The sequence below is a fragment of the Meriones unguiculatus genome, chromosome 16, assembly GCF_030254825.1.
Source record: "Meriones unguiculatus strain TT.TT164.6M chromosome 16, Bangor_MerUng_6.1, whole genome shotgun sequence".
In the NCBI taxonomy this organism is placed as follows: Eukaryota; Metazoa; Chordata; class Mammalia; order Rodentia; family Muridae; genus Meriones; species Meriones unguiculatus.
Window position 1 is genome coordinate 4,332,200 of NC_083363.1, and position 13,232 is coordinate 4,345,431.

The window sequence follows — 13,232 nt, forward strand, 5'->3', positions numbered from 1 at the left end:
ATTCCTGTTGGCATGGGATGCAGCTGAGCTGCCTGTGGACTGAGCCCAAGGAAGGTGCAGCCTTGAGCTCAGGCCCTGAACTGGGCCTTCCCCTGAGCTTTCAAGGGCACAGGTGCGCCTGCTGCTCCCTGTGGGTGGTCTGTGCACAGCCGCCACTTCCAGAGCAGCGCTTGAGGGAACTTTATTTTAAATCTGATGAACGTGGGAGTCACATTCTGGTATGGCTGGCAGCCTGTCCTAGCTAGGGTCACTATGGCTGTGAGGAAATCCGTGACCAGAATCAACCTGGGGAGGAAAGGGTTTATTCTGCTGGCACTGTTCACCATTGAAGTCAGGACAGGAACTCAGGCAGGGCAGGAACCTGGAGGCAGGAGCCGATGCAGAGGCCAGGGAGGGCGCTGCTTACTGGCCTGCTCCTCGAGGCTTGCTTACAGTCCCCAGGACCACCAGCCCAGGGGTAGCCCCACCCACAATGCGCTGGGCCCTCCCAGTTGATCACTAGTTAAGAAAACGCCCACAGCTGGATTTTATGGATCATTTTCTCAACTGAGGTCTCCTCCTTTCAGACACTAGCCTGTGTCAAGTTTACATAAAACTGGCCAGCACATAGCCCCTCCTGGAAGGACCCGGGGAGAACACATCTCTTCAGGGCTGCTGGCCCGTGGGAGTCAGCACAGCCAGAGCACAGAGCTGTTTCCTACCATGACCCAGACGGGACAGGACGCCCCTCAGAACAGTGGCTCTGGTCAGCTGCAGCCTTAGCCACGGTGCTGGGTGGGGTGTGGGCTGCGATGTGGAGAATTGGGATCGTCCTATTGATCAGGCAATTTAGGGAGGCTTAGAGAGCAGGGAAACAAGGAAAGATGGTACAACAGAGCGTCACCCGGGTATTGAAAGTTGCTCTCAACCCTGCCAGCCTGCCCCGAGAGCCAGGCAGGGCAGGGGGCAGGCGGCAGGGGGCTTGCGGTTCAAGACGCGTAACCCTAGCTCTGCAGGGACCTAAGAGGGCGAGGGAGCAGCATTGTGCCTGACAGTGGCCCTGCAGGGTGCCTGTGCCCACTGCCCCCTCCCCTGACCTGTAACCTCTCTCCCTGCCCAGGCGGTCCATTTTCGCTCAGACCCAGATGGTGTCAGAGCTATGACCAGGCCTGCAGGCGCCACGCCGAGTGGGGGTCAGTCATGGAGCAGCCACAGGAGGAGAGCCCTGAGGCCCGGGAAGAGGAGAAAGAGGAAGTGGCCACGGCTGAAGGAGCCCCGCAGCTCAACGGGGGACCAGAGCACGCGCTTCCTTCCAGCAGCTGCACAGGTACGAAGGAGGCTGAGGGGCCGGGCCGGGGTCCTGTGAACAGCCTGGGGTGCCAAGAAGCAGAGTGCCAGCGACCGATGCCAGGGTCTGGGGTGCTGCCGTGCCAGTCACCAGCTGGGGGGCGGGTGCTGGGAAATCGCAGTCCTTCTTGAAAAGCACAGGAACGGCAGTGAGGTAGATGGGCTTTTACGGGAAGCCGGAGGGCACGTGCAGGACATGTCGTCACCTCGTCACTTATACCCAGCGAGCGTCTCCGACGCCCTTGCACACACCTGCCCGGGCCGCGTTTAGGAACAGGCTTTTGGTTCTAGGGATCGGACTCAGAGCCTGCCCTTGCTAGGCAGGCTCTCCACCTCGGAGGGGCATCGCCGGGCCTGACTTCAGTGGGAACTGTGAGGCATGCCTGCGGTCGTCAGGGACCACTTGACCCAGGAGACCTGGCACTAACCCTGTGCTTGGCCGTGACTGAGCGTGAATGCCAAGTGGGCACCTGTGACTCGGGCCACTTTTGAGCATCAGGTTTCAGCTGGCTCTTTCCACTTGCTGCGTCACTGCATTGACCCTCTGATGGTAGCAGTGGTGACGTTCTTCTCCGATGGTGGCACAGCCCTGTCATCTGGCCATCATGGCACCATGGCCAGCCTACACGCGGTGCCCCTCAGCCCTGGCTTTTCCTGCTTGCCCAGGCCCACCGCTGTCCCTCCCAGCCCTTCCTCCTCTGGCTGCCTTGGTCAGCAGCGAATCCTGATGACCCTGGCCCCTGCCCACAGACAGCCTGGCAGTCAGGAGGGATGGGCTCTCTTAAGACCTGGCTTCCTGCTGCTTCCAGCTGGATAGGCCACTCCAGGGGGGTAGTCTCGGGCCTCCCGTGTCTGAGGTAGCAGGGCTGTGGGATAGGACGAGCTTTTGCCTGGGCCTGCAGCCAAGAAGAGAGCAAGTCCTTGAGCCATGCCACCTGAAACCTACAAAGCAAGGCTTTCCCTCTTCAGAGCTCAGGATTGGCGGGGCAGAAGGACCGTGCCAGTCCTACTGATCTACCCACATCCCCCCAGTGGTCATGGTGTGGTGTGAGGGCCCAGAGCCCATGCTTTGGTGTGTTAGAGGTAGCAGCTGTGACAGGGAGCTAAGCATTCTCAGAAGAGAGTAGGGGCTTCAGGGGTCAGAGTTCACTCAGTGCTACAGCTGCTTTTAGCTCAGGAGAGGACCAGAGAGGGCCAGCGAGTGCATCAGGAGGCAGAGGGAGGAGGAGTTCTGTGAGTTTGAGGCCAGCCTGGTTTACATAGAGACCTTGCCGAGGGGTGGGGGGTCAGAGGGAAGGGACTGGGGCCTGGCAGTGTGCCAGGGTCATGAGATGCTGAGGACACGGTCTGAACAGGGAGGAGAAGGGTACGGGGTCTGGCCTGGCTGCCTGCCCTGGTAACTTTGTCCCCATATCTGGGTCTGGGCAGGAAGTGTCCTGTCCTGGGGTTTTCACACACACACCGAGAGCAAGTGATTTCCGACCACAAGCCATTACTCAGGTCGTAATGTTCACGTGCCAGCCAAAGTGCAGCCGCCGGAGCGGCTGGGTGTGGCAGGACACCTGGAGCAGCCCTGACTGTGGGGGCACACAGGGCACCGGGTAGGGGCAGCCTGGCAAGTGGACTGATGACAGCTGTCAGAGCCGCTGGCCCAGGAGACCGGCCCTAGCAGAGAGCTGGAATAGTGTTCCCAGTGTGAGCAGTGATCCAGAGACTCTGCCAGCTGACCTGAGGAGCGCTCCAGGCGCCATGGTGACAGGATGCGGCAGGTTTGCGCCCCTTGAGCCCTGCCACTCTGCCCTGGGATGTGTCCTTGGGCACACAGAGGTGACCACGGCGCGGCTCAGAGGAGCACAAATGGGGCACTGCCCTAAAAAGGATGAAGTGGGAGGAGCCAGGGAAATGGTTCAGTGATAAAGGGGCTTGCCCCCAAGCCCGTCCACCTGAACTCCATCCCCCGGAACCGGCAAGCAGGAAGGAGAGGGTAAGGATAAGGTCAAGACCCGTGAGACTGCTCAGTGGGTGAAAACTGGCCTCGCGAGCCTGAAATCCTAAGTTTTTGTTTATCTTTTGAGAACAGGCCTCTCTGCATAGCCCTGGCTGTCCTGGAACTCATGTTGTAGACCAGGCTGGCCTCGAACTCACAGAGATCCGCCTGCCTCTGCTGGAATTGAAGGTACAGGACACCACACTGAAAGTTTTGAGGCATGTTGGCTCCCACCTGGCGCTTGGGAGCTGAAGCAGGAAACTCACAAGTCCAGGCCAGCCTGTTCCAACAAAAAGCCCAAAACCCTTATGTGTAACAGATGCTAGACAGGAAGACCTAGGTACTAACTTGGTTGAAGCCTTAAATGGGGTGAGCGAGGGGTGTCCATCATACGCCACAGGCTGCCCATGTGTCTTCCTCAGCAGCCACATGTGACCTTCCTAACCTAAAAGGGTTCTGGTTCTGTTTTTGTCCCAGAGTTAAAACAGATAACTTGACCAGGCATGGTGGAGCACACCTTTAGTCCCAGCACTTGGGAGGCAGAAGCAGACAGAGCTCGGAGTTCAAGGCCAGCCTGCTCTGCATAGTGAGACGCAGTGAGACCTAGAGACCACCAACAGCAAAACAGGGAGCCCAGCTGGCCCCTGCGGGTGCGGCCCTTGTGCCACCTCCGCCCTTAGTCTCAGTCTCCTCACTTGCCCACTACAGCCCCGGTGCCCATGAGCCTGCGGCTTTTGCCCCTGGGCCCCTTTGGGGGACCCTGAAGGAACCCCGAAACAGTAGGAAGGCTGTAGGGCTCCGACTCCTGCAGCTCATGCTGAGCTTTTCCTGCTCTGAGTCAGTACCCAGGACTGCTGCCATCCTGTCCTGAGGAAGGCAGTACAAGCTCCACCCTGGCACACAGCACAGGGCACACTGGCACAAGGAAGCACATGGCCAGGGCACCGACCCAGGAGTGGGCACTCACACCCCACCTCTTCATCTCTGTCCCCTCCCGCCTCACGGCAGCGCACAGCCAGGTAGATAAGTGGCTCTCCTCTCACCTCCTGCTCGCTTTCCTCGGTGTCCAGGGCCGGGCAGTGGGCCAGGCAGTGGTGGACAGGGCTGAACACCAGCCCAGAGGAGCTCAAAGTCCATGAAAAGTGGGACAACCACCAAGAAACCACCCAGTTAGCTGGGTGTGGTGGCACATGCCTTTAATCCCACAGGAGACAGGCAGACCCCCGAGTTCCAGGCCAGCCTGATCTACAGAGCAAGTTCCAGGACAGCCAAGGCTACACAGAGAGACCCTGTCTCAAAAAAACAAAGTAAAACAAAACAGAACAGAATAAAAGAAGCCAGCACCCTAGACTCAGGTTCCCCTAGAGCTTGTCCTCACCTGAGAACCAAGATGGACTCCGGCAGGGCAGTAACTAACCAATCTGGCCCACATGCCGCTGCAAAGATGGCAAGACTGGTCCTCATGTGGGGGCCTACACCAGCTCAGTGAGGACTGGCCTCATGTCATCCCAGTGCTGATCTTGCCGCGTCGTTTTCACGATACTGTTGCCCTGGGTTGCAGCAGAGTGCACAGCTCCAGGACTCACATGGCTTTATTTCTGATCCTCACATCGCCTGCCCCTTAGTCAGGGGTTTCCAGATAGACCGAACCAATTGTTGGTGTGTTTTTATAAAAGACTCCTTTATATCTCTTATATCTCTTTCTCCCTACTCCACCCTAGTCGCTTCCAACACCCCAAAACCAGGTAGGAGAGGGAAAGGGTTAGTGGGAGAAGGGGCACAGTTCTCTTAGCTGCTTCAATCTGGTCAGGGTCGTCAGGTTCCTCGGAGCCAGTCCAGTCCTATTTCAGGAGCTCTCCAACTTCCTATTTCACAACAGCTACCAAGAGCCACAAGGGGGAAGCAGGAGCGGCCAAGTTCTCTCAGCTCCACACTCTCGGGGCTCTGGCATTAATTCCGTCTCCAGAGTCCTCAGATTCCAACTGTCTGCAGCTGGCAAAGAGCCCCTCTCAGAGCCCTCATGAGGTAAACGGTCTGCTGCCATGGACCATCTGAATCAGCCCCACATCCCACACCTGGGAACAAAACAAAAACATGTTTCTATCCACAACAACCAATAAAGGTTTGGGTTTTGTTTTGAGGTGTGTGTGATGTGTTGGCTCACACAATTATAGGTGCCCAGTCCTTACCCTGTAGTCACCAGGAAGCAGCTTAAGTAGAGAGACAGTGGAGGTGGGGTCCCCTCTTCCAGGAGGGGAGAGGACCCAGTCGTTCCCTTAAAGCCTCTAGGATGACCATCACATGCGCCGTGAAGGATAGCTCTTTGCTCATGCCTCCTGATTTAAACGTTATTCGGGTCTTTATCTTTCTTTCCTTTTGAGATAGATTCTCTCTGCGTAGGCCTGGCTGTCCTGGCACTCACTCTGCAGACCAGGCTGGCCTCAAACCCAAAGAGATCGGCCTGCCTCTGACTCCTGAGTGCTGGGATTAAATCAGTCTAGACGGTCTGTGGAGGGAAGCCTGGCTGTCAGGACAGATCGGCAGGGAAGATCGTCCCCACAGCTGACATTAACCTCATCAGCCTCTTCTCACCTGTGACATAGGAGCACAAAGCCCAGCTTGAAAGGTTATTTTAAGGCTTTTCTGCAGAGTGAAGGGAGGTGAGGTTCCCAGGAGAGTTCTGGAGCACAGGTGTACAAACACATCCTGCAGCAGATGACCTTGGTGGGATCCTTGACAACCTCCGGCTTCAGTGCCCTTGCCTGGCAGGGATTATCGTCCTCAGGGACAACAAAATGAAAGAAGCCAGGCATGGTGGCCTTTGGGAGGCCGGGGCATGAGCAGCTCCTCGAGTTCAAGACCAGTCTGGGCTACCTAATTAGACTCTAACTCAAACACACAAACAACCCAAAAGACCCTGAGCTGTTAGGTGGGGCCTGGCAAAGGTAGCTCTGTTCCTGTCCGTCCTGGGAGGAGTAGGCCCTTGGGAGGTGCCTGGGCAGCCGGGTGGGATTCTGGGCCCAGCTGCAGGAAGGCACCTCCGGAGAGCCACAGGTTAAGCTGGGAGGAATGTTTGCTTTCCATCACTGCGACAAAACACCTGACACAGGAGGATGACAGTTTGGGAGGTTCCAGCCCAGGCCAGCCAACCTCACTGCTTTGGGGTCCGTGGTGCTTCATACATTGTGGCAGGGAGACTCTCACCTCCTGGGGTCTGGGAGAGAAGAGACCGGGTCCAGCATGCCTGTCAAAGGCTCACCGGTGACCCCCGAGACCCCACTTCCCACTGGCACCACAGGCATCAAGCCTTGAGCATACATTCAGAATCCATACTATAGCCAGGCATGAGCCAATAGGCCTGTAATCCCAGCGCTCAGGAGGCTGAGGTCCAGGCCAGCCTGGGCTACAGGGTTGTGAGACCCTGAGTCAAGAAAAGAGAAGAGGCTGAGGAGGCAGATTCAGAGCGTCGGCGCCGTGGGCTGAGGCGGCTGCCAAACAAATACATGAGATGTTCTCGTATGTTCAGATACTTAACCCTCACGTAAAGAACAAGGCATGGGCACGTTAGAGGGCTCAGAGGGCAAAGGCACTTGCTGCCAAGCTTGGCGAGTTTGATCCCTGGGACCCACACGGTGGAAGGAGAGAACGAGCTCCTGAAAGTTGTCCTCTGACCCCTCTGTGTACATTATCTGTGGTGCATAGGTAAACACAAACAGAGCACCCCAACATATAGCTAAAATAAATTTAAATACTCTAAGCTAAATTCAAAACAAATCAGGGCTGGCTAGTATGACCCGTAGCCCTAATGCTGGGCGTTAGGAGACAGGAGGGTCCCGCAGGCTCACTCAGTCAGCCGAGTGCAGGCACTGAGCTCCGGGTCTGCTAAGAGACTGTGTCTCAAAAACAGGGGAAGCCACGTGTGGTGACACGCCTTAATCCCAGCACGAAGGAGGCAGAGGCAGGCAGATCTGTGAGTGCAAGGCCAGCCTGGTCTACAAATCTAGTTCCAGGATAGCCAGGCTACACAGAGGAACTCTCTCTAAAGAAGAAAAAGAAAAGAAAAGAAAAGAAAAGAAAAGAAAAGAAAAGAAAAGAAAAAAGAAAAGATCACAATGGAGAATAACACACACACACACATTTTCAAGGCTAACCTCAGCCACATAGTGAGTTCAAAACTTTCAAAATTAGCCAGGGACACAGGCACTCCCGCTGAGAGAGAGAGAGAGAGAGAGAGAGAGAGAGAGAGAGAGAGAGAGAGAGAGAGAGAGGATAAGATCCAAGCAGGCAGCCAGTGCACACAGCAAGCCCAGCCATTGGTGCCCTTGGCCTGAGGAGCTCGGGGCAGCGTTCTGTGTGTAGAAAGGTCTGGTAGAATCCTATCACCATCTGCCACACTCTGACCTGGAGCTAACAGAGGAGAGGCAGGGCCTTCACCTCCAGGACCCGGTGGCTGCGTCATACTTTTGGGTGTGATGTTGTGTGTGTGATATGAGGAAAACTCCTAAGCCAAGTGGACGGCCAGGAAGAAAAGAGCCACCCACACGCCATGACGTCCCCACAGTCCCGCTTCTCTGGCCTCACATATCAGTTACGGGCAGCCTGTTGTTCTGCTAAGTAAGTCCTCACCCAGGTCCAGGCATTCCGCCCATGCCTGGTGAGCTGGGCCTGCCCCTCCCTGCCAGGTATTCCCCTGACTCTGACCCTCATTCTGGGCACTCGGGTAGCCAGCAGGTTCTTGAGACAGCAGGACAGGAGAGGGGAGAAGGGAGCCCCTGCCAGGTTCCTCCCGGCCTGGTATGCAGAGGAGGAGCCTGGTGTGGGGAATGCAGAGTCCTGGGAGCTCTGGACCTTACCTTGAGTCTGGTCCCACGACTTCAGTGTGCCCTTCCCTCCCAGCTCTCACCCCTGGTGGCTAGGGCCCACGAGTGAACGCATCCCTGTCAGGTGCTGCAGACTACCAAGAAACCCAAAGCTGCTTTACTTCCTGAGCAGCCAGAGGAAACAAGGGGTCGACTCGCCTCAGCTGGGGGCCGGAAGGCAAATCTTTCCACCTTTGGAACAGCAGTCATTGGAACCAGGGTACTGGGCCACTGAAAAGTCTGTGTCAAACACCCTGAAACTTTAGCATCCCAGAGGCCTGAAGCCCCCCATGAGGCCTGGAGCCCCCATGGTCTCTCTGCTGCCTGAGCTCCCCTGCTATGGCCAGAGTCGCCGGCAGGATGCTAGTCTGGGTTGGGTCTTCCTCCTGCTTGGGTGTCTGTCACTGGGCTTGGGGGTGGCACCTGTCTGAGGAAGTGCGTCTGCAGTCCCAGGAGAGCGTCCAGACTGTAAGGCGAGCATGAGGGGACGGGCGGGCAGTACTGTGGAAGCCAGGTGACTGGGACCCAGGGCAGGGCCTTGTCTCATCCCTAAATCTCAACGTAGATTCAGGGGAGACTCCCTGGCTCCCGACAGTCATGTGACAGCATGTCATCACAGCCTCCCACTGTCCTTGCCAGCTTTGACACCACAGCCCAAACCTCTGCATTCAAGCCCTCGTGGCGCCTGCCCTCTGGCTCCAGCAGGGCTTCTGGGAGTGAGTGAGAGGCTCCTGAGAAATCCCTGACAGCACCCCTGGAGTCCACAGAGGCTTCCCTCTGGCACGCCGCCTGGGCTGGCTGAGCTCGGCGCTACACTTTCCTTCTGCCTGGCCCTCAGGCCTTGTGGCTGACTGCCCCTCTGTGCTACATCCACAGACCTCTCCCAGAATTCCTCACCTTCCTCCCTGCTGGACCAGCTGCAGATGGGCTGTGACGGGGCCTCGGGCGGCAGCCTCAACATGGAGTGTCGGGTGTGCGGCGACAAGGCCTCAGGCTTCCACTACGGGGTCCATGCGTGCGAGGGGTGCAAGGTACAGACTGGGGGGCGTGGGGGTTTGCCTGCTTCCAGTGGGACTCTGAAAATGCCCCCAGCAGGGGCTGGAGAGATGGCTCGGCGGTTACGAGCACTGGCTGCCCTTCCAAAGGACCCGGGTTCAATTCCCAGCAGCCACGTGGCAGCTCACAACTGTCTGTAACCCCAATTCCAAGGGATCTGACACCTTCACACTAATGCACATAAAATAAAATTAAATAAATTATTTTTTTTTAAAGAAGAAGAAAGAAACCACCCCCAACAAAAGCTTTTGGTTCCTTACAGGCCTGAGCTCTGGGTCATCCAGCCCTAACCCTGCTGTTGACCCCGCTACCCACTCGGTCTCTGGGGGTGGCCGGCCCCAGGGACTGGGCCCCAGCGGGCAGGCAGGAGCGAGTGAGCCGTGGACCGAGCGTCCATCTGAAGTGGCTTTCCAGGGCCTCACGTCTTAGGAGGGTCTTTGACGAGAGAGTGGTGTTTCTGGGTTGTCCTAATGGCGCACACATCAGAATTTCACTGTTTTATTGAAGCGCCATCTGGAGGGATGGAGGGATGGCTCAGTGGTTAGGAGTACTTTCTGCTCTGCGGAGGATCCAGGTTTGATTTCCAGCAGCCAGGTGTGGTGGCTCACATCCTGCTGTATCCCCAGCACCAGCCCTCTGCTGGCCTGCGGTCCCCACACTCAGCGTGCATATACCCACGTACAGATACACACACACATTACAGGCCCCATTTGGCATTGGGGTGTAGCTCCGTTGGAAGAGTGCCTACGTGCCTGAAGCCCGTGGTTCCAGCCTTATCACCACGTAATTGAGGTGCGGCGCTGTGTGTGGTGCCACGTGCTGTGACCCTATCTGCTGGGCGGCGAAGGCCAGGAGAGCAGCTCAGGCGGGGCTGCCTCGCAGCCGATGACCCGAGTTCAGTTTCCCAGAACCACTTCCTCCCTTCTGGTCTGCTGACCTTCGCACGCATGCCCTTGCCCCATGCCCACAAAAAAGAAATAAATAAACGAACAAAGCACGGGTGGGGGACTCTTGTGAAAACAAAAAGGGCTGTAATTTAAAATTATTAATGTCTGTTGAAACAGTTTCTCTGTGTAGCCCAGGCTGTCCTGGTAACTCACTTTGTAAACCAGACTGGCCTCAGACTCAGTTTTTTTTCCTTCTTTCATATCAAAAAAGTTTGCCCCTGGGGCCTGGAGAGCTGCCTCAGTGGTGAGGAACGGCTCCTGCAGAGGACGAGGGTTTCGTTTCCAGCAGCCACTCAGGAGGAGACTGGGACTCCAGCCCCAGATCTGACCTCCCCCTCTTCTGGCCCCCCGTGGCACCGCACACCTGTGGCGCACAGGCATGCGTGCAGTCAGAACCCCCATACATATAAATAAAAGAGAATTAATAAAAAGAAAAACCTTCCTCAGAGCTGGAGAGAGGGCTCAGCAGCTAGGAGTACTGGGTGCTCTTCCAGGGACCCAGGTTCAAGTCCCAGCGCCCACAGTTCACACCTGTCACACCTACTGGGCTCCCGACACCCTCACACAGACACACTCGGGCGTAACGCCAATGCACGTAAAGTAAAAATAAATACATGTTTTTAAAAATGTTGCCCATCACTCCGAGATCCCAGCCTCCGTGTGTCCTCCCATGCCACCGGGGGCCGGGGCAGCGCCGGCCCCTAACGCCCTCGCTCCGCAGGGTTTCTTCCGCCGGACAATCCGCATGAAGCTGGAATACGAGAAGTGTGACCGGAGCTGCAAGATCCAGAAGAAGAACCGAAACAAGTGCCAGTACTGCCGCTTCCAGAAGTGCCTGGCGCTCGGCATGTCGCACAACGGTGAGGCCCCGGCCCGGCCCTCCTGCCGTCGGAGGGCGCCTGGTACAGATGAGTGGGCACGCTTGCTCCCCGATGTAGCCGTGAGCTCTTGCCCGTGGCGCGCCCGTTCTGCTTAAGGCGGCAGAGCAGAGCCGAGCAGGAGCGGGGTGCCAGCCCTGCCGCCCCCACCTCGCCTGACAGCCTGCACAGCCAAGGCCGGGGTGTCCTCGGTCCTCAGCTGTTGAGGCGGGCAGGAGCCAGCGAGTGACCATGTTTGGCGGCTGCTGGGACCCCATGGGCCTCTCTGGGTGATCAGATACTCCAGGGGACTGGGCCAGCCTTGCCTCAGGCTTCCAGAGAACAGGGTGGGGCTTTTTGAGCTAGTCTCTCATCAGCGGGGAGCTCCCAGGGCCCACCTCTGTTTGCCCCCCACACCCAGCTCTCTCTCTCACATTGTGGCCTCGGGTCCACATGCTTGCCACGGATGCGCTCCCCTGACGGAGTTAGCCCCCAGCCCGTGACTCTGGCCTCTGACGGCCTCTTGTGAAAGCCCCTCACTGTGGTAGTGAGTCTTAAGGATCTCCGCTCTCCCTGACCCACAAGGGAGGTGAAGGAACAAAGTCACACGATAGAAAGGTGATGAGCTGGCCTCAGGGGTGGCCCTGGTCACCTGGTCACGAATGCTGGTCAGCAAAGGTTCTCAGGGAGTTGGGCCCTGGGCTGCCTCCGCATTGCTGGCTGCTGATTGTGGGGCCGTGGGGCCCCAGGCTCCTGAAGGGGGAGCAGGGGAAGGGTTGGGGCTGGCTCCCGGCCGGCTCCTCCATGACTGGCCCTCAACAACCCCTGTGCAGCCATCCGCTTCGGACGGATGCCGGAGGCCGAGAAGAGGAAGCTGGTGGCGGGGCTGACGGCCAGCGAGGGGTCCCAGCACAACCCCCAGCTGGCCGACCTGAAGGCCTTCTCCAAGCACATCTACAACGCCTACCTGAAAAACTTCAACATGACCAAAAAGAAGGCCCGGAGCATCCTCACCGGCAAGTCCAGCCACAGTGCAGTGAGTGTCACCGGCCAGCCGGGGGGCCCCCCCGAGGTGGGGTTCAGGGGACGCAGGGGCGGGGCGCCTCCCCTCCCCCCGGCGCCGCCCCTGACGGGCCTGGTTTGCAGCCCTTCGTCATCCACGACATGGAGACGCTGTGGCAGGCGGAGAAGGGCCTGGTGTGGAAGCAGCTGGTGAACGGCTTGCCGCCCTACAAGGAGATCAGCGTGCACGTGTTCTACCGCTGCCAGTGCACCACGGTGGAGACGGTCCGCGAGCTCACCGAGTTCGCCAAGAGCATCCCCAACTTCAGCAGCCTCTTCCTCAACGACCAGGTGACCCTGCTCAAGTACGGCGTGCACGAGGCCATCTTTGCCATGCTGGCCTCCATCGTCAACAAAGACGGGCTGCTGGTGGCCAACGGCAGCGGCTTCGTCACCCACGAGTTCCTGCGCAGCCTCCGCAAGCCCTTCAGCGACATCATTGAGCCCAAGTTCGAGTTTGCTGTCAAGTTCAATGCACTGGAGCTGGACGACAGTGACCTGGCGCTTTTCATCGCGGCCATCATCCTGTGCGGAGGTGAGGGCCCAGGCCTGACCTCAGGCAGCGGTGCTCAGCGGTGCACGGCACGCATGCGCAGGGCCAGCCGGGTCTGGTTAAACAGTTGGAGGTGTAGACAGGAGCTGACTGTGCTGGGGAATCGGGGCGGGGGGAGGGGGAGACACCGTTACGTCTTTGTTGGCGGCGGGTGGTGGAGAGATCTCTGTATGACCTTTGCACTTTTCTAGGCCAGTATAATACCCAGGTGAGCCCGCTCACCCGCCCACAGGGCCGAGAGCTCACTTCAGGCCAGAGCCATCTCGTTTCTAACTCACTTGGTCCTCATAGCAACTGGGTTAAGGACTCCGAAGGCCAGGGCCACCAGGATAGTCTCCCACAGAGGCAGGATGTGAAGCCGAGAGCAGGTGTCATAGCCAGGCACCGCACAGCCCTGCCAGGCCCGGGAAAAGAGCTGGTCAGAAGCAGGAGGCAGATGGAGAGTGGGGGCGGGGACTGGAGGACCCAGGGGTGGGGCCAGCAACAGAGCCAGGACCTAGGCAGCCTGGGAGCCGATCGGAGTGGAGTGGGTAAGAGGCTCCTCTGGCCTGCTCAAGGCCCCACTCATGCCCTGTGTCCCCACAG

General features: G+C 58.0%; 1 protein-coding gene across 2 annotated transcripts in view; it reads left to right on the forward strand.

The window, feature by feature from the left end:
• Ppard (peroxisome proliferator activated receptor delta) overlaps positions 1-13,232 on the forward strand; it is a 63,753-nt gene that overhangs the window by 48,654 nt on the left and 1,867 nt on the right. For both annotated transcript variants that reach the window (XM_021630150.2, XM_021630143.2), the window contains 5 exons: positions 1,100-1,306; positions 9,049-9,203; positions 10,897-11,035; positions 11,866-12,068; positions 12,179-12,629. In XM_021630150.2, coding sequence (XP_021485825.1) covers positions 1,180-1,306; positions 9,049-9,203; positions 10,897-11,035; positions 11,866-12,068; positions 12,179-12,629 — 1,075 coding nt within the window. In that variant the 5' untranslated portion in view covers positions 1,100-1,179. The remainder of the gene's footprint in view (positions 1-1,099; positions 1,307-9,048; positions 9,204-10,896; positions 11,036-11,865; positions 12,069-12,178; positions 12,630-13,232) is intronic.